Genomic DNA, 21331 nt, shown 5'->3' with positions numbered 1-21331 from the left:
TGGATCTCGGGTGAGCTCGCCGAAGTTGGTTTAAAACTGGCTTCAACAGGCGCCGTTTGGTCACGTCCCTTGTGGGTGTATTTCTGACTCTGAAGTCTGGGTGGATCCTGGGTGACTCGGAGTTTGGGTGAATCCCGCGAGACGTGAAAACGTCCGGGAAGTCCACGAGAGGCCTCTCCTGGCATTCACCGGCCGCACCGCGCTTGAGCGAGAGCGCAACGTGACTGGTGGATCATGCCAGTGTGTACCCACTCCGGGATCCTTCCTCGCCTGTCTCTCTCTCCTCCTTCCTTGTCTGTTTCTCTTCTCTTTCTGATGTCTAGCCTGGAGGAAAGCAGTTTCTTAAACCCAAAAGAGGATGAGTTGGCTCATCACATGATCTACTCTCCCCACCTGACTACTGAGCCAAACATGGTAATTGTAAGTTGATTCAAGGTTTGTGGTTCAAACATGATTAGATTATGGATCGGAAGAGTTGTTTTCTCAGCCAGAGATAATTGTCCAAAGTTATTGCGTCTAATCCAGTTGAATGCACAGGTTGTCAGGATGTTTTGTGAATTGGTCAGGCGATGGGCCATTTACATTCCTCAAAGGTGATTGCCTCTGATGGGTTGTTCTCGACAATCTCTCTCATTTACAATGGTTTTAGAATACTCAGCCATCTTAGAAGTTGCTGTTTGAAGTCACTGAAATGCTTTTTAAATCTTTTAAAACTCAACCAATGGTTTCAGCCCCAAATATTTTCAATATAAAGCATAGCTTCATTCAGTGTCAAATATTTTAATTTTATCTTTTGGAAGGTTCTGGATTCCTCAGTAGGTTCCTCCAGTTGTCACTAACTTTCCAATGAGGTGCATGTTTTCTCTGACCACAGAAGGTGTACATTTTTCACTGAAGACCGCCTTGACCTGGTAAACGGTCAAACAAAGATTATGTAGGGAAGGCGCAGGAAAATTGTGTTTCCAGTTCTACCAACAGGTCCGCCTTGCGAAGCCGCACGTGCTTGCGGAGGAGGACGGGTTCTGGAGCTGCCAGCCATGTTGGGAGCGAAACTCCGGAGGTGGACTTCCTGGGGAAGGCAAGGAGACGTTCATGGGGGGTTTCATTAGTCGCAGTGCAAAGTAGTGATCGGATGGAGTGGAGTGCATCGGGAAGGACCTCCTGCCGGCGGGAGACCGGGAGATTTTTAGACCGTAGGGCCAGCAGGACGGCCTTCCAGACCGTCCCGTTCTCCCTCTCCACCTGCCCATTTCCCTGGGGGTTGTAGCTGGTCGTCCTGCTCAAGGCAATGCCCTTGCTGAGCAGGAACTGATGCAGCTCATCACTCATAAAGGAGGATCCCCGGTCGCTGTGGACGTAAGCGGGGAAACCGAACAGGGTGAAGATGCTATTGAGGGCTTTGATGACTGTGGCAGACGTCATATCGGGGCATGGGACGGCGAAGGGGAATCTGGAGTATTCATCGACCACGTTCAGGAAGTACGTGTTTCGGTCGGTGGAGGGGAGGGTCCCTTTGAAATCCATGCTGAGGCGTTCAAAAGGACAGGAGGCGTTCACCAGGTGCGCTCGGTCTGTCCGGTACAAGTGCGGTTTGCATTCCGCGCAGACCTGGCAATCTTTGGTGACTGCCCTGACTTCCGCAATGGAGTAGGGTAGGTTGCGGTCCTTTATGAAGTGAAAGAACCGGGTGACCCCTGAGTGACAGAGACCATCGTGTAGGGCCCGGAGTCGGTCCACTTGTTTGCTGGCACATGTACCTCGGGATAGGGCATCAGGGGGCTCGTTGAGCTTACCGGGGCGATACAAAATCTCGTAATTGTAGGTGGAGAGCTCGATTCTCCACCAAGATTTTATCATTTTTGATCTTGCCCCGCTGTGTGTTATTGAACATGAAGGCAACCGACCCAATGAAACCCCCCATGAATGTCTTCTTGCCTTCCCTAGGAAGTCCACCTCCAGGGTTTCGCTCCCAACGTGGCTGGCAGCCACAGGACCCGTCCTCCTCTGCAAGCACGTGCGGCTTCACAAGGCGGACCCGTTGGTAGAAAGGGTACAGCTGCTGCATGGGAACCCGCAGTACGAGTACGTGGCATACCCAGACGGCCGCCAAGACACAGTCTCCCTCAGGGACCTGGCACCAGCTGGTTGCCTACCCACCCCCCTCCGATTGCCCCGGCGCCACCCATCCTCCCCCCAGCGCGCCTCACTACAGCCCCCGCCCCAGGACGATCCGTCCTCCCATTGGTCAATGAGGAGAGTGAATCTCCTGCCGGCGAGGTAATGCCTCCAATGCCGCACAGCTTCTACGATGGCTTGGGCCTCCTTTTCGACAGAGGAGTGCCAAATTTCAGAGGCATGGAGGGTGCGGGAAAAGAATGCCACGGGTCTGCCCACCTGGTTGAGGGTGGCGGCCAGAGCGACGTCTGATGCATCGCTCTCGACCTGAAAGAGGAGGGTCTCGTCACCACGTGCATCGCGGCGTTGGCGATGTCAGCCTTGATACGGCTGAAGGCCTGGTGGGCCTCAGCCGTCAAGGGGAAAACTGTGGAGTGGATGAGTGGGCGGGCCTTGTCCGCATAGTTAGGGACCCACTGGGCATAATAGGAGAAGAACCCCAGGCATCGTTTGAGGGTCTTGGGGCAGTGGGGGAGGGGGAGTCCCATGAGGGGGTGCATGCGGTCGGGGTCGGGCCCTAGAACTCCATTTTTCACAACATAGCCAAGGATGGCTAAGCGGTTGGTGCTGAACACGCACTTCTCCTTGTTATACGTGAGGTTCAGGAGTTTGGAGGTGTGGAGAAATTTGAAAAGGTTAGCGTTGTGGTCCTGCTGGTCGTGGCCGCAGATGGTGAGGTTATCTAGGTATGGCAAGGTGGCCCGCAGTCCGTACCGGTCAACCATTCGGTCCATCTCCCGTTGGAAGACCGAGACCCCATTAGTGATGCCGAAAGGAATCCTAAGGAAGCGGTAAAGGCAGCTGACTGCTTCGAACGCAGTGTCTTGGCGGTCCGCCTTGCGGATGGGGAGCTGATGGTAGGCAGATTTCAGGACCACTGTAGAGAAGACCCGATACTGTGCAATCTGATTGACATATCAGATATGCGTGGGAGGGGGTAGGCGTCGAGCAGCATGTACCGATTGATAGTCTGACTGTCGTCAACAACCACGCTGTGTTTCTCTCCAGTCTTTACAACTACCACTTGGGCTCTCCAGGGGCTGTTGCTGGCCTCAGTGATGCCTTCCCGCAGTAGCTGCTGGACCTTCGACCTGATGAAGGTCCTGTCCTGGGCACTGTACCGTCTGCTCCTGGTGGCGACGGGTTTGCAATCTGGGGTGAGGTTTGCAAACAGGGAAGGTGGGTCAACCTTAAGGTCATGAGGCCGCATACGGTGAGTGGTGGTAGGGGTCCGCCGAATTTTAGAGTTAGACTTTGGAGGTTGCACTGGATATCCAGGCCGAATAGCAAGGCAGCGCAGAGGTTGGGGAGGACGTAGAGCCGGAAGTTGCTGAACTCTACGCCCTGGACGGTGAGGGTGGTGATGCAGTACCCCCGGATTTCCACTGAGTGGGATCCGGAGGCCAGGGAGATTCTCTGGGTAACGGGGTGTACCGCGAGGGAGCAGCGCCTTACTATAGAGGGGTGGATAAAGCTGTCCGTGCTCCCGGAGTCGAGAAGGCAAGGTGTCTTGTGGCCATCGACTTTCACCGTCGTCATTGCGGTTGCGAGGTTGTGCGGCCGGGACTGGTCGAGCGTGATGGAGGCGAGCTGCGGCTGGTGTTGGTGGGCCCCGGGCTGGTCGGCGGCGGTGGCGGGCGATGAGCGGCCAGATGAGGTGCCTGACGAGCAGAGGTCCTGAGGCGCCGTCCAAAATGGTGCCGAAGATGGCGGCGCCCACTGGGCGCACATGCGGGCGGCGTTAAAGGTGGCGGCGCCCCCGGGCCGCACGAGGTCTGATGGGGGGGAAGATGGCGGCGCCAACGGGCCGCATGTGGGCTGCTGGGACAAAAATGGCGGTGCCCACAGGTCGCACGTGGGGGGTGCAGGAACAATGGGCCTGGAAACAGCAGCGATCGGCCGGGCGTGGCACGATTGCCCTCTGAAGCTGGGCAGCGCTGCCGGGGGGGTGCCTTGTCTGCCCACAGAAATAGCACTTGAGCCCCCCGGGGTTGGCTGGCTGCCGCGCGGCGCAGGCTTGGTGTTGGCTGGGGGCGGCTGCTGGTGGGGCCCACGATGTCCATGAGGGGGGCGCCGTGCGGTCGGGGGCTTACGATTGTACATTACGGGAGGCTACCGTTAGTGAGGTCGCGAGTTGCTTGGTCACCGCGAGGTCGATCGCACCCCCTTCTAAGAGGAGCTGGCGGATGTACGCCGACCCCATGCCCGTAACGAAAGCATCCCTGATTAAGAGTTCAGTATGTTCAACGGCCGAAACTGCCTCACAATCGCAGTTCCTCGCCAGATGTGCAGGGCACGCCAGAAATCGTCCAATGACTCACCGGGGAGTTGTTGCCGTGTGGACAGGAGGTGCCTGGCGTAGAGTTTGTTGAACGGCCGGATGTAGTTCTCTTTCAGAAGCGCCATGGCCTCAGTGTCGTTGGGCGCATCCCGGATAAGGGGAAAAATATCGGAGCTCACCCGTGAATCCAAGATCTGGAGTTTCTGTGCTTCTGAGGGTTGTTCTGTCGCTGATCTGATGTAGGCTTCAAAGCAAGCTAGCCAGTGGTCGAAGGCCGAAGTGACGTTGTCTGCTTGAGGGTGCAGCCGCAGGCGATCTGGCTTGATGCGTAGGTCCATCGCTGTAATATCTCTGCTTAATATATTGATGCACTATCAATTACGACGAGACGAGAGTAGAGAGTAATCGAGGCTTTATTAAACAGAGATGTGTTGCCTCCTGCAGCTGCTACCGAAATGGCAGCAGCTCGGTCTGCACACACATTTATACTCTGCCTACTGGGCGGAGCCAGCAGGCAGGGATCTACCCCCGTACCTGTAGTACAGGAGCCGTACCTTATTACCTCTAATACATGTATTCTTCAAACAGTGGTGACTACCACAATGTGTACATTAGTTTATGCTGGGGCCTGTCCTGTAGGCTGTGTCGTGTACATTGGTTTATGCTGGGGCCTGTCCCATAGGCTGTGCCTTGTACTATAGTTTATGCTGGCATCTATCCTACAGGCTGTGCCCTGTACATTAGTTTACGCTAGGACCTGCCCACAGGATGTGTCCTGTACATTTGTTTATGCTGGGCCTGTCCCATGGACTGTGTCCTGTACATCAATTTATATTCGGGTTTGTCTCATTGGCTGTATCCTATCAGTTAGTTTATATTGGGCCTTTTCTACATGGTGTGTCCCGTACGTTAGTTTAACTGAGCCCTGTCCCACAGGCAAATGTTTCATTTCTAACAAACACAACGTCAACATTAAACAGCCCACAAAGCGGATAATACATAGTACAATATATCCTGTATGTTAGTTAACATTCGGCCTGTTCCACAGGCTGTGTCCTGTACGTTAGTTTATATTGGGCCCTGTTTCATGGGCTGCGTCTTATACATTAGTTTATACTGGGGACCGTTTCGCTGGCTGTGTCCTGAGCATTAGTTTATGGGGCCTATCCCACAGGCTCTGTCCTGTTAATCCAGGGCCTGTTGCACAGGCTGTGTCCAGTATGCTAGTTGATGTTGTGGCCTGTCTCACAGGCTGCGTCCTATACATTAGTTTTATACTGGGCACTGCTGTCCCCAATGAGTATGTATTGCAGACTGTCACACGGACTTCTTGTACGTTAACTTATATTGTGCGCTGTCACAATCACAATATGTGTCTTATTAGTGTGGCCTGTCCACAGATTGTGTCATGTATTATCTCCCTGAAGCAGTGCCTCTTATTCTTCATAGAATTTACAGGGCAGAAGGAGGCCATTCGGCCCATCGAGTCTGCACCGGCTCTTGGAAAGAGCACCCTACCCAAGGTCAACACCGCCACCCTATCCCCATAACCCAGTAACCCCACCCAACACTAAGGGCAATTTTGGACACTAAGGGCAATTTATCATGGCCAATCCACCTAACCTGCACATCTTTGGACTGTGGGAGGAAACCGGAGCACCTGGAGGAAACCCACGCACACACTGGGAGGATGTGCAGACTCCACACAGACAGTGACCCAAGCCGGAATCGAACCTGGGACCCTGGAGCTGTGAAGCAATTGTGCTATCCACAAGGCTAAAGTGCTGCCACTGCCACAACACTAGCATACTGGACACAGCCTGTGCAAAAGGCCCTGGATTAACAGGACAGAGCCTGTGGGATAGGCCCCATAAACTAATGCTCAGGACACAGCCAGCGAAACTGTCCCCAGTATAAACTAATGTATGATCTGAGTTTGAGCATTCAATGACACTGACCTTTAGACTGTGGTGTGGCCACCGGCCAGCACAGGCCCATCCTCTCCCGGCAACCACCACGTTTTTGCCACACCCTCCCCGTACCTCTCTGGAGGAGGGCTTCGAGATTTTATTTATTCTGTGCCATATCCCTAACCCAGGAGATATTCAGTTCCCCAATCCTGCTGCAGTGACGTAGCAAACTTAACCCAAGTCAGTAATCAAATGTGGGTCTGAAATTCTTCATTTTCCTGAGTTTTACCAATGAACACGAAGTGAGCAACTGAGCAATGTCACTGGAGAGTTGATCTTCATAACTCAGTGAGCTCACTTGGAGAATATCATGGACCTCGTCCATTATTCATTATCTTTTCTCTGTATGTAGCTCCATTTTTGCTCATTTGCTTCCCTTACACAGAGGACAGAATCATTCCAGACGTAGCATTTAACCCTCCGTGGTCTGTTCTTTCCCATAGTCAGACTCTACTGGCTGTGTATCGAAATTTCCTCATGTTTGTTCTTGTGTATTGCTCCCTTCACTCAAAATAAATGTTTCTTGTATCACAGGAATTCTCTGATCAAGCTGAGTTGCTGTGATATGTGCTCTTCTATCTCACTGGCCTAGCCCATTGCTGGCTGATTGTTGTGTATTTGCCTGCACTGAGTGCATCGTAACACAGAAATCAACATCAAACCCCGTGAATTTGATACAGCTTTATTTCTTTAATTACAAGTCGAACGGGGGTGACAATTAATCAAGGCTTTTTTGCTCTCTCTCTCCTTGCAGTAAGGACTGCATTGTTTGCTCACCACACCCTGCTAGATTTTTTTCTCCCTTGCATCTCAAGACTATGTCTGGCTGCAGCCGGATGTGGCACACAGCCATAAACCATTACAGGCATTTCACTGAGCTATGCCGAGCTCACTCTCTTACTGCTGCAGCTGGTATGGCGTTTTATTTTGTTGTGACCTGACATTTTCATAAGCGTATAAGCCACGTAACAGGAGGCTCAAAGTGACTGGTGCCACCCAGCTGAATATATACACAGAGCATGTAGCCAGGGAGGGTTCCTTTTTAAAACGTCCTACTGTACGTATCGTTAGTGCAGCAGAGGCAAGCACATCAGGACTGAGGGATTTTTCTTTGCAGTGGGCATAGCAATGAACGCCTGCCAGAATGGATCAATATGAGACGGCCCTTCTCATTGGCCAGTCACCCAAGCTTTAACTGCAACGCCGATCCCAATTGGCTCGCCGCCTTACCATGTGCAGCTTTATGAAGGGAAATGGCCCTTTTTTTTAAATCTCCAATGGCTGACTGCAAAATGCTGCACTGTTAGTGTCTGAACGTTTTATAGCATGTCGGTAGGACTGTCGTATGGAAATCAGTGTTATAAAGGGGAGCTTGTATATTTTCAGCCTGTTTTCCCTGACATTTTCTTTCTTTCCTCGCAGGTTGCTGAAAAGTGCCTTTTCTGAAGATTCTGCTGCATGGATTTCTATCTCCGGCTTTTTGTTTTCCCTTTTGGCTTTGCTTAAAGAGGCTCTTGGAGACGACAAATCACCCATCCTTTTCGTTTTGCTGAACGTCCCATTTTTTTTTTCTCCCGGCCTTTTTCACGATCAACAGCAAGTATTCCCTCTCTCTTTTTATTTTTCTCTCTTCATTCCATCTTCATCTTCCACTGTCTCATGATCAGTTAATGCGCAATCTGGGGAATGAGATAGAGAGAGATCTTCACCTCCCTCTCCCCAAGAGAAGTGAAGCTTAACTGTAAAAGGAAGCACCGACAGCAACATATGCTACAAGAGAATTAATCAAAACCAGTTACTGGAGAGCACGGAATTCCATTGAGAGGCTGCTGCTACCTTTGGATAACTTCTTTACTTGGCACAAAAGGCGATATATTTTTCTGCCAACGCACATCTAAAGGGGCTAACCCGTTAACCGATGCCCACCCGTTTGTGTGATGAATTCTTTTTAATTTAAGATTGGCTCTTTGACCGATGTCATGTTTCTGCACAGCGATCTGACTAACTGAAAACCTAAGTGCTGAGAAGAAAAAAAAAGAGAAATATATTTTTTAACCAAAGGAACAACTTTATTTGTTAAGTTATAATTTTAACTTACTTTTATACACTTTTTTTCTAAAACTGTACTGTTCTTGGGGGGGGGGTGGGGTTAGGGGGGTGGGGGTGGGGCAGAAAAATAATAACGTGAGGGTGCTTGGTTACCCACATACCCTTTCAGTTCCCTAATATGGCTGTGAATGTTTCAATGATCCGTGACACAAAATGGCTGACGTTGGAAGTGTGTCGAGAATTCCAGAGAGGGACTTGTTCCCGGTCCGATGCGGAATGCAAGTTTGCCCATCCTTCACGAAGTTGCCATGTTGAAAATGGTCGCGTCATTGCCTGCTTTGATTCATTGAAGGTAAGAACTTAATTATCTATATTTTTATTAACTCAACCATTTCAATTTTATTGATCGTTCTGATGCTTCCTTGGATATTTGTTTTACTTGTTTTCAATAAGATAGAATGTTGCTAAAGCTGATTTTTATGTTGCAGTGTGCTGTTTTCTCCTGCCTCAATGTTGGCCAAATATAATATTACGGGCGGGGGGCTAGTTTTCCCTTCACTCTGAACCAGTGCTCTCCATTATATTGCTGTTTTGGTGTGTTAGATTTGCTTTGGAAGTTTGGCCTTGACCTCTAGGGAACTGGAATTCCAAAGCAAGAAAGTGATGCATCATTTGTCTGGAGCATTGGTCTGACCCAATTTGAAGTACTGCAGTTTAGGAAGACTAGATTAACCTTAGACAGCGTGCACCAGCAGAATCAAGCTGGGAATAAAAGGGTTTTATCCCGCGAGCCCATTACCTATGCTTGGTTTGCATTCCCTTGGGTTTAGATGTTGAGGGGAAGATCTAATTCTGTTACTTCAAATGACAATAGGATTGAATCGGGTAGATGGAGAGAAACTATTTTCTCTGATGGGGGAATGCACTTGGGGAAGGAGTGTAAATCTGGAACATTCTTCCCCATGCTGAGGTGGTCAGAACTTTCAAGATTGCACTGATTGATTTTTGTTAAGTAAGGAAGATAAAGCAAAAAAACTTACATTTTGGCAGTGTGTTTCATGACCCCTGATGTCCCAAATGCTTTACAACCAATGGAGTATTTTTGTCAGTCTGCTGGATCTTTTGGTCCCGCCAAAGTCTAACCCTGCTGTGGGCTCCCCGACTGTGGCCCGGGTGAGGATTGTGGCCCGGGCGAGTATCGGGAACAGTTTAATTAGAGGTAAAGAATTAGATGTAGCTCTTGGCGTAAAGGGATCAAGGGATATGGAGGGGAGGAAGGCAGGATCAGGGTATTGAACTTGATGATCAGCCATAATCATAATGAATGGCAGAGCAGGCTCGAAGGAGCGAATGGCCTCCTCCTGCTTCTATTTTTTATGTATGTTTCTATGTAAAGGCCTCAAACTAAGAAGATTGATATTTAGGCTTAGAGAGAGAGGATTTAGCACAGAATTGCCTGAAGACAATATACTTTAATGTGGATTTAAGAAAAAAGACATCATGGACAAAAAATGTGTTCAGTTTGAGAAATGTTCTCTCTTCTGTGATCACTTGCTAATGAGTATGATGATCCACCTAAGAAACTCCGTGTCACTGGTCATGGTTTCTGTGGATCCTTGCATTTCTGAATGGCCCGATCCTAGAGCTAGTATTCCTTTTTCAGGCTCCTCTTCCGGGCCTGCTCTTGCCGTCGGGTGTTCTCAAAGAATTGTGTCTCTTCAGTCAGGAGGTTCTAAGTAGATGTCTTCTGGGCAAGGGTCTCCCAGTTCAGTGAGAAGTCTTACAACACCAGGTTAAAGTCCAACAGGTTTGTTTCCAATCACTAGCTTTCGGTGCACAGCTCCTTCCTCCTTCACCTGAGGAAGGAGCAGTGCTCCGAAAGCTAGTGTTTGAAACAAACCTGTTGGATTTTAACCTGGTGTTGTAAGACTTCTTACTGTGCTCCCCCCAGTCCAACGCCGGCATCTCCACATCATGGCTCCCAGGAGTTGGCATCTATGTTGCATTTCTGGAGGTAAGCCTTCAGGGTGTCTTGGAAGTGCTTTCTTTGCCCTCCTCTTGGGCAGGATCTACCGGTTGCGTTGCGCCCGTAAAACAGTGCGGCGCAATTGAACCGGTAGAGGCCATGAAATCCCACTTCCGGGATCTATCCAGCTCACCACCCCTCGTGAAATCTAACTTGATCTTGCAAGACGTTGTAATGTGAATCCCACCCATTGTGGGCGGGATCACTTTCTGACAAATCTGCAAATAAGAGGGAGGCTGTCTCACTCTAATATGCGTTCCCGAGATCTCACCAAGGTGTGGGATCTAACTCCCTTGCCTTGGCGACCTCGACAAGTGTCGTTCAGTGCTGGTCTCTACCAATGGGGACCAGACGGAATGGCACTCAGTCTCCCAGCGGATTGGAGGCCATTAGGTTCATGCCCTTGGTGGAGGGTGGTACCCTTTCATTTCTGTTGCCATCCTGGTACTGGCAGTGCCACCTGGGCACCACCCTGGCACTGCCAAGGTGCCCAGGTAGCACTGCCAAGCTGGCATTTATTTGTGCAGTGGTTATCATGCTGGATGTGGGGAGGTGCGTGGAGGTGGGGTGCCTGGGGGACCCCCTTTCTTGTGAGTTGGGGCTTGAGGGGACTTCGGCGGTCGCGTCTTGGGCTTGAGGTATCCATTTTCAAATGGCTGATCTCTCACTGCTCTGAGGAGTTCTGGTGAGCGGAACTATTCAGCTCAGAACACTGGGCTAAGTGCAGCCTTATCAGGAAGTTCACCGCTGAGGCCCCCAATCTACCCGGATAGGCATTGGATAGTGGGGTGTTTCTCAGCGCTCCCATTGCTGGGAAACACCCGCCTAATCTCGCACTATGGGACTCTAACCCCATTCAGGCAGATCACGCTTCTTGATCGGGAGCCTTCCACTGAACAGAATGCTGCTTGTAATGAAGTGGAAGCATGACGGTCAATTGTCTTCACTTTTTGAAAGCTTCAATCTAATTTGATTCCTTTTTTTTCCATTGATCGTTTATTTCAGTTTTTCTGTTCTTTTCGTCTTTTTTTTTTTAAAGATTACTGCTTCCTGTTTTACCTTTTGTTGAGTGTGCCCACCTTTCCCATATCTCCCATGTTTGAATTTCTCCAAATTGCATTTCCAACGCGATCATTGAAATGAAATGGCCCTCATTATAATCACAAATCATACCCTTTGTGACTGTGATTATGGAAAATCATACTTTCTCATCCTTGTGACCTATCTGCAGCCTTTTATATGGTTCATCGCACCATACTTATCCAAAGGCCCTCCTTAGTTTCCTATGTCTTGTCCTATTCTTACCTATCCAGTCATAGCCAGAGAATTAGCTGGAATGGGCTCTCTTTCCACTCTCACCTGATTCTTGTTGTAATTCCTGAGGATCTATCCTTAACCCCTCCCTGTTTTTCATTTACAGGCTGTCCCTTGGTAACATTGTCTGAAACATGTCAAATTCCACACACTGACCGCACCCAATTCTACCTCACCACCATCTCTCTCGGCCCCTCTATTGTTCTTGCTTTGTCACATTACTTCTCTGACATCCAGGAGAAACCTCGTCCAGTTATACATTGAGAGGTCCAAAGCCATTCATTACGTTTGGTACCCATCACATATTCAATACCCTAGCCATCAGCTCCATCGCTCTCTCCTAGCTGCTATAGCAGGCTGAAACAGACTGTTCATAATCCTGCCGTCTCATTTGCCCTCGAGCTGAGCTTCTGACCATATAGCTCTCCCTCAATCAGACTACCTACTCCTTCCATCTCCATAAACATGATATATATTTGCCCCTCCTGAGCCCACTTTAAGCTGATGCTCTCACCCATGCTTCCAGTTATCACTAGATTAAACTATTCCAGTGCTCTCTTGGCCAGCCTCCCATCATCATCCCTCCATTAATTTGACCTAATGCAAAACTCTGCTAACGCATACGTATACTTAACTCCTACCAAATCCTCTTCACTCATTGCCCCCATGCTCACTGACTTTCTTGGCTATCTGTCCTAGTGTACCCTCCTTTGGCTCAGTAGTAGTTTTTTAAATTGACTACATTCCTGCAAAACATTTTGGGATGTTTTCCAATGTTAAAGTTGCTTTAAATTTGCAAGTTATTGTTGTTGCTAACTTGAACGAGCCTGCTTTATGAATGAGAAAGTGCTTTGAAGGACCAAGTTCTACTATGAGCTACATATGAGTGCGTGTCTAGTGGGTCCCATGGTAGTTTGAATTCTATATATTGATGTATAGTTGAGATGTTGCGAATAACGTGTCTTGAAGGGTGCACAAGTGTCAACAAGTAGGTGATCGTTCCAAATGAAGCATATTGTGGGTTTAAAAAAATCACATCTCTTAACAATTCAGACTTGTGCCTATAATTGTGGGGGAACTGGCTTCCAATTATTGATCGTGATTAAATGATGGGATTACAATATCAAGCAGTAGGTGTTAGCTCCATCCCTTTTCCACTAGGGATGGAGCTAACACCAGAGTAGCTGGAAATTAATTTTGGACAACTGGAATTGGTCTGTTTGTGCCATGTATGTTGACCTTTGATGCCAGTGGTGTAGCTTGGAATGGGTATTTAGGTGGGCCCCAACTTGAGGCAGATGTATAAAGGTCAAGGATACGACACCAGAACAAATGTTTTATTTGTTTTGGATATGTGGACATTACTCATAATTGCAGCATTTATTGCCCATCTCTAAGTGCCCTTGAGAAGGTGGTGGTGAGCCGCCACCTTTTTCCATATGGTGTAGGTGTACCCACAGTGCTGTTAGAAGGGAGTTCCAGGATTTCCACCCTGCAATAATGGAGGAACGACTATCTCGTTCCAAGTTTGTGTGGCTTTGGCGGGGAACTTGCAGGTGGTGGTGTTCCCATGGACTTGCTGGCCTTGTCCTTCTCGATGGTAAAGGTCACTGATTTGCTATCGAAGGAGGCTTGAACAATTGCTGCAAGACATCTTGTAGATGCTTCAGACTGCTCCTAATGCATGTCAATGATGGAGGAGGGAATGAATGCTTAAGATTGTTGACAGAGTGCTGATCAAGCAGGGGGCAAGGCAGGCCTTGTGGTGCAATGGTAGCACCCCTAAGCTGGACCAGATGCTCCAGGGCCGGGTCCAACGCCAGGCCTTGTTGTCCATGGAAGGTGCGTTCATGGTGCAGTTCAGTGGGTTGATAATTAGCTTGGAGATCCTTCCACCACTTCCTCCTGCTAAAAAAAGAGCTGGGTGCATGTCCTGAATGGTGTTGAGCTGGTGTTTATACAGCTCATTAATAGTGCAAGTTATTTCAAACAATTAAACCCTCGGATATGTTAAATATCTAACCTTTACATCCAACTAACATTTTTTAAGTAGACAAAAGATAGAGGGCACAATGTGAATGTAGTGATGTAAATCCTGCCCATTGTGGGAAGAACACATTACGGCAAATCTGCATATTAGAGCTAGATAGCTAGTCTCACTCTAATATGTACTCCCATGATCTAACCAAGGCATTGGGATCTAACCCTTGGAGATCTCATGCATGCGGCGTTCTGTGCTGGTCCCCACCAACGAGGACCAGACGGAACGGCACTCCTGGTGATTGGAAGCCCCCAGGTACTTGCCCTCTGGGTAGGATGGCACCCTGGCACTGCTGGTGTCACATGACACACAGGCACTGCTGGTGCCACCTGGCACGCTGGCAGTACCACCTGGGGAGGGAGAGAGATGGGGGTCGAGAGGTCGTCCCGATCACTTCTGCACTGAGGAGTTACGGTAAGTGGAGCTCCTCAGCTCAGAAAACGGGACTAAGGCTGAGGCTCCGAATGGAAACAGAGTCCCGTTCAATCGCATGAGGTTTCTCGGCGCTCCGTGAGCTGGGAAACACCTGGCTAAACGCACTCGTTATGGGACTCTGTTCCCATTCGGGTAGATCGCACCCAGAATCTCCATAAATCTGCAGTAAATGTACTTGCAGGCGCAAAGTCGGCAGTGTGACAGTTGAATAATAACAAAGTAATCTTAATTCTTAACCAATTTACAAATAAATTGAAGGTCAGTAATTTGTTTGCATTGCTTTGATAATGTCCTCTTGTGTCTACATTTAAAATAGGGATGGAGTATGGAAAACTGTTAATCAATCGCTGCTTGCACATTATTTATTGTGTGGGATGAACTGAAAGCTGCCCTTGAACACTGCATTGCAGCTAAGTCTGCTAAACATTTTACAAATGACCTATTTGTCAGCTTCTGTCTTCATGGCTCATGGGGGGAGGGGGGAACGTGAAAAATCAGTCATGAAATTTACTTAAATTTAACGTTGATGTGGTCTCGGATTTGAGTGTTGCTCGGATGGGTCCTGGTCCACCAGTGGTCATACTCGTCAAGTGTATTAGGATGGATTCAGCCACGGATTTGGCCAAGTGGAGCTGGCAAGCTTATGGTGTTTGGAAGGAGAAGCTTAAGAGGGGAGGGGAACATCAATGTTGTGAGGCAAAAACTCGAAAAGCTTTTGGAATGTTCAGGAGGCTGCCTAACAGATTACTAACAAGGCCGTGGAGGCGGTAAGGCGGAGGAGGGGATTATGACATGATGGGAAAAGTTACGAGAAATTAAACCCAATGTTCTGGAAAGAACATAACAATTGCTAGATGAAAAAAGACCAATGTTCATCTTGTTTGTCTTCAACTATCCTGGTAGTTGAATAATACAATAATATTGGAATTGGCACGGTAGCACAGTGGTTAGCACTGTTGCTTCACAGCACCAGGGTCCCAGGTTCGATTCCGAGCTTGGGTCACTGTCTGTGCAGAGTCTGCACGTTCTCCCCGTTTCTGCATGGGTTTCCTCCGGGTACACCGGTTTCCTCCCGCAAGTCCCGAAAGAAAGCTGATTTGTTGGCAAGTGGACTCTGGTCAAGGTGTTGTCATGGAGAATGCACCAGTTGATGCTGACTGTTAACTGCCAAGCATTGTTTGAAATTTAAACCAGGCAGTTTGACCCTGATTGGTCAAGACGTTGCTCTGGGAAATAAATGAGTGGATGGCTGAGACTTATTTTATTTAGCTGAAACAGACGCAATGTGTGTACATGTTCCTACTGTCTGCAAAGAACAGGGCCTCGTGTATTAATATACGTAGCTTCCAGTACATGCCAATGTGCCACACTGTGAGCCTGACTGACCATCTTAAATTTAAAGAGCTTCTGAAATCTAATGTCTCAAATAGTAACGGGGGTGATGCTGTGCCAGCTGTTCCCATCAGATTGATGGTGCCACCATTGCATCTCTCCTGTTCCTGCTACATTCCCCTTCACAGCACTCCACTGCAGACACAGTAAGGGCAGCCAGATGCCTTCGCATTGAAGCCCACTGAATTGAACTCCCCTCCTCCTCAGGCCACTCGCCATCCCCGCCATCCCTAATTGGACAGCGATCTCAGAGGTGGGTTGTTAATTCACCTTCCGGAATATTGAACTGAAGGCATTCTGCTGCTGTAAACGAGGTTGGGACACGAAAATGAACCAGATAGCTGGAAAGCTTTAAATTCTGGAAATTGCTGCTCCCTTTTTCCTATAAGTGAGGAATCAAAAAACAACAGGACACAATCTTAAAATTAGAGCTGGACCATTCAGGATTGAAATTCTAGTGTAAAAGGCTAATGTCAAACATGTAAATATGTAGGGCTGGATTCTCCGCGCCGAAATTGCGATCAGCGGGGGCGGGGAATGGGCGTTTGTGCCGAAATCCGGTCCGACACCCCTCCCATGATTGTCCGGTCCCTGTTGACAGAGGCCCCCCCCCCCCGTGATTCCCCGAGGGAAAATGGCCGAATTCCCGATGGCATGGTTTTAACCACCTATCGGCGGTTGGGAACGACCGGTGGCAGCTGCGGACTCAGTCTGCGGCCGCCCTGGTTTGGGGGGGGGGAATTGATCACCGGGGGGGGGGGAGAATTGATCACCGGCAGGGGGGGGGGGGAATTGATCACCGGGGGGGCCCTCATGGGCGGTCAGGGGGGCGATCGGGCATCACGGACCCGCGGGCACGCGCAATCTGGTGGGGGGGGGCTACATTTCTGGTGCCACTCCGCAGACGGAGTATGCCATGTCCCACAGGGCGGCTGCTGCAGGCCGCCGCCGTGCGCATGTGCAGACTCCCGCGACCGGAAGTGCAGGGCCCCGAATCCGCAGCCAGAGCTGCGAGGACCATTCCGGGGCCCTGCTAGCCCCTTGCAGGTAGGAGAATCGCTCAGGACTTTCTTCAGGAAAGTCCAGAGTGATTCGCCAGCGGTTTTACCCCCCCCCCCCCCCCCCCCCACAGTTTTTGTATAACAGATGAGTTGACTGGGCCCCTTCAGAGAGCAGTTATTAATAATAATCATTATTAGTGTCACAAGTTGACTTGCCTTAACACTGCAATGAAGTGACTGTGAAAATCCCCCAGTCGCCACATTCCGGCGCTTGTTCGGGTACACAGAGGGAGAATTTAGAATGTCCAATTCACCTAACAGCACGTCTTTCGGGACTTGTGGGAGAAAACCGGAGCTCCCGGAGGAAACCCACGCAGACACTGGGAGAACGTGCCGACTCCATACAGACAGTGACCAAGCTGGGAATATAACCTGGGTCTCTGGTGCTGTGAAACAATGGTGCTAACCACTGTGCCCATAAGAGTCATGTTCAGACAATTAGACTGCTTCCTGAAAGTGTATTTACGAACCAGTTTTTTTTTTAATGACAACCCAATTGCTCTGAGGTGATATTTACTAATTTCAATTTTTTTAAATTCCCAGATTTATTTGTGACTGAAATCAGAATTTTTAAACTGCCAGGATATATTTTTAACTGATTTGCTCTGCTATTACTCCAGTATCATAACCAAGACACTGCTGTTCCATTGCACATAGTAAGATCCTACAAACAGCATTGAGAGCTATGGCCTGTTGATCTGTTTTTGATGGTATTGGGTAAGGGAACAATTTTTGTGGGCACAGTGGTTAGCATTGTGGCTTCACAGTGCCAGGGTCCCAGGTTCGATTCCCTGCTGGGTCACTATCTGTGCGGAGTCTGCATGTTCTCCCCATGTCTGCGTGGGTTTCCTCCGGGTACTCCGGTTTCCTCCCACAGTCCAAAGACTTGCAGGTTAGGTGATTGGCCATGCTAAATTGCTCTTGGTGTCCAAAAAGGTTAAGAGCGGTTATTGAGTTAAGGGGATAGGGTTGAAGTGAGGGCTTAAGTGGGTCAGTGCAGACTCGATGGGCCGAATAGCCAGGACACCAGAAAGAAGAACTCTCTTCTGCTTCAAAATAGTGGCATGGGATCTTTTACATCCACCGGAGGCAGGTAGATGTATGGTCTCAGTTTAGCAACTCACCTGTGAGATAACACCTCTGGCAGTGCATACCTTCAGTGATGCACTGGAATGTGAACCATGGTTACAGGCTCAAGCCAGTGGACTGAGACTTGAACCGAGTGATGAGTGAGCTACCCACTGAACCACAGCTGGCAATGCACTGCAGTGTAATCTGCACCTCTTATTCTCAATTAGCTGACTCGACAACGGATGCAGGAACTTGCTTCTCATTTTCTTTGTTGGTTGCCCGCTATGGGCAATCATCAAACGTTAAGGTGGTATTTGCAGTAAGTTGCACCAGCCCTTAGCCGGGGCGTTATTAACGAGGCGTGTCACTTTGTAAATGTAGATAAACTACATTCATAATTGATTTCAAAGTAGGGAAAGGAAACCATCCGTTTTACATTGACCTCCTTGAGCTTGAGAGTTACAGGCAGCTGAAACTGGCCTCTAACTAACCTCGGGAGGTAATTATCTGGACTTGCATACTGAGACTGCTTTCCGACGCATGATGGAGCAGTGATTCTGAAAGGGACATTAAGCATAGCTCCACTGTGGACACTGAACATTGCCCATATGATGCAGGCTACACCCAAACAACATCGCGGCAAATCTGCTCAGCGGTTACATCTGACGGTTTGAGAGCGTGCACCAATTTTGAGGAGTCACAGTTTGAAGTGTCAAAGATATATAAAAAGGAGCAAGAATGTGTAAATGACCACATGGATATTTGAGTATGCATGTATATACAAGTGTATGAGTGCATGAGCATGTGTCTGTGTGCGTGTATGTGCAAATGTATCTGTTAATCTGCAGTTTCTTTTGTTGCGTCAGAACTTTATTAAATTTGAAGAACTGTGATAGCTCAGAAAAACGATGCACTTTCTCCATGCCCTTTGAGGACACCACAACGGGAAGGTCCCCCAGTCTCTGCTCAGTTATCTAGTTTGAGACAAGCTGATAGTGGTGTGTGACTAGCACAAGTGAAAAGGAACTCAACAAGTGGCTCTGATGTCACTCAGTCCAGTGATTGCTGTTGGAAGATCTGAGGATAGGATAAAATCCACCTGTGATTTTTGCCCTAACCTCTGCCAAGGTTTGCACACGATAACTATCATTGCATGAATTGCTAAAGGGCAGCCATATTCCAGCATAGAGCCACGTCCCCAGCATGGGGCCACGTGCCCAGCATTGAGTCCAAAAGCCTGACAACAGCATGATTTACATATTGGACGAAATGTACCTATGCATTATTTATAATATGTCACACATTTCTATGTATTACAAGTGTATTAAACCTTCAAAACATTTTCCTTAGGAAGGATGGCTTGTCCAAAATCCTGTAGTCCAACTGGTCAGTTTCAGTGTAAAAAAGATATATGCCGAGAATCTCGCCCGGGGGCTGGAATCTCCTAAAATGGGGCTATGTCCCCACGACAGTGTAAAAACGCTGGAGTTTTACTCTGGAGATTCCTTAAAATTATTAGCAGCTATTCACCTACCTGCAGGGGGCTGGCAGGGCCCCAGAGTGCTTCTCGCAGCTTCAGCTGCGGATATGGGCCCCCGAACTACCGGTTGTGAGTCCGAGCATGCGCACGGCGGCGGCCTCAAACGGCCGCGCCGAATGCGATGGCGGACTCAGCCGGCGGACCTGGACAAAGAAAGAAGGTCCCAACGATCGGCCCCGCGCCGCTACATCTCACACATCCGATCGCCACCCCAGCTGCTCATAAGACCCGCCCCAGTACTTGAGCACCCTGTCCCCCACCAGGGCGGCCACGGATGAGTCTCGACCAGCCAGATGTGGTTAAAACCACGCCGTCAGGAATTCAGCTGGTCGGGACCGGAGCATCGCTGGGAGGGCCACTGTCAATGGCCCCCCAGCCGCACCGCGTAAATCGTGGTCCGAAGAATCGCGGGAGCGGCGCCGGGTCCGATCATGTCGTAAAAGTGAATTCTCTACCAACGTGTTTTCGGCGTGGGGCTGCGGAGAATCCAGCCCCTGATGTTTTCTCCCCATCATATTTTTTTAAAGTTTACAGTACCCAATTATTTCTTTCCAATTAAGGGGCAATTTAGCGTGGCCAATCAGCCTAACTTGCACATCTTTGGGTTGTAGGGGTGAGACCCACGCAGACACTGGGAGAATATGAAAACTCCACACGGACAGTGACCCAGGGCCAGGATTCGAACCTGCGTCCTCAATGCCGTAGGCAGCAGTGCTAGCTACTGTGCCACATGCTGCTCCGTTTTCTCCCTATCATAATGATGTTCACATTACTGGCAAGTCCAGTATTTATTGCCCATCTGTAGTTGCCCTTGAGAAGATAGGTCTTTTCTTGAAGTGTCGTAGTACATCTTGTGAATATGCTCAGTGCTGTCAGGTCTGGTGTTCTAGCAATTTGACCCAGTGACAACAAGGGAACAGCGATATTATGGCCAGACCAGGATTGTGTGTTATCTGGAGGGGAACATAGGAGATGATGGTGTGATTGTACACCTCCGGTCCATGTTCTGTTAGTGAGAGGTACTGCCTGGATCGTAATGTAATCAGGATTTCCTTTTACTGAAGTTGCAGCGATTGTCTGGTGATCATGTACCTCCTTACCTTTCTCACAGCCTGTCTTATCAAATGTTCCTCCAGGTACTTAACCATTTGTGCTCTTGAACCTGGGCTGTCAATTCCATACCTACCACCTTCTATGGACACGAGTTACATCAAACCTGTTCTTCATCTCTCTTCTGACTTTTTATTCCATAGATCCCACATTGTAGGATTTATGGGATGAAAACTGATTAGGGCAATTTGCGAGTGATGAACTATATTTGAATTTTCTCTTGTGCCATTCATATTCTCAGCTCATCCCAAATTGGTTCACATCCAAATGTGTACTCCTTCACTATTGTATTGTAGGAATTATAGAATGGTTAAAACAGAGAAGAAGACACTTGGCCCATTTGAGCCTGTGCCAGTTCTCTGAGAGCAATTTAGCTAGCCCCATTCCCCACACATGCTCCATAACCCACGCTGATGTTTTCTCTTCATGGACTTATCCATTCCCCTTTGAAAGCCACGTTTGAATCTGCCTCCACCACCCTCTCGAGCAGTGTATTCCAGATCCTTGTTGCTCGCTGCGCAAAAACAGATTTTCCTTCTGTCGCCTTTGGTTCTTTTGCCAATCACCTCTTATATCAATGTCCTCTAGTTCTTGACCCTCCACAAATAGGAACAATTTCTCACTATCTGCTCTGTCCAGACCCCTTATGATTCTCGACAACTCTATCACCACGCCATATACCATTCTCCAGTTCAAATGACAACTGTTTTCACTACTCTCTGTTTCCTGTCACTCGGCTAACTTTGTAGTCATTCCATGGGCTTCAACTTTACTGGCAACCTATTATGTGGCACATTTGGCAACCTATTATGTGGCACATTTGGAAGTCTAGAATCATAGAAGTTACTGTGCAGAAGGAGGCTATT

General features: G+C 48.8%; 1 protein-coding gene across 8 annotated transcripts in view; it reads left to right on the top strand.

Moving 5' to 3' along the window:
- The first annotated feature begins 8590 nt into the window (after positions 1-8590).
- The window catches only part of LOC140420905 (muscleblind-like protein 3), a 154566-nt gene continuing 141825 nt past the window's right edge, over positions 8591-21331 (top strand). For 7 of the 8 annotated variants that reach the window (XR_011946637.1, XM_072505046.1, XM_072505044.1 and 4 more), the window contains exon 1: positions 8591-8827. Coding sequence is in view for 6 of the 8 variants with exons in the window: in XM_072505046.1 (XP_072361147.1) it covers positions 8654-8827 (174 nt within the window). In the remaining 2 variants the exon portion in view is untranslated. The remainder of the gene's footprint in view (positions 8828-21331) is intronic. The other variant, XM_072505045.1, reaches the window with a different exon arrangement.

Source organism: Scyliorhinus torazame, chromosome 5 (genome assembly GCF_047496885.1).
Source record: "Scyliorhinus torazame isolate Kashiwa2021f chromosome 5, sScyTor2.1, whole genome shotgun sequence".
NCBI lineage: Eukaryota > Metazoa > Chordata > Chondrichthyes > Carcharhiniformes > Scyliorhinidae > Scyliorhinus > Scyliorhinus torazame.
Note: the sequence above shows the minus strand (reverse complement) of the source record. Positions and strands in the feature narration are given on the sequence as shown.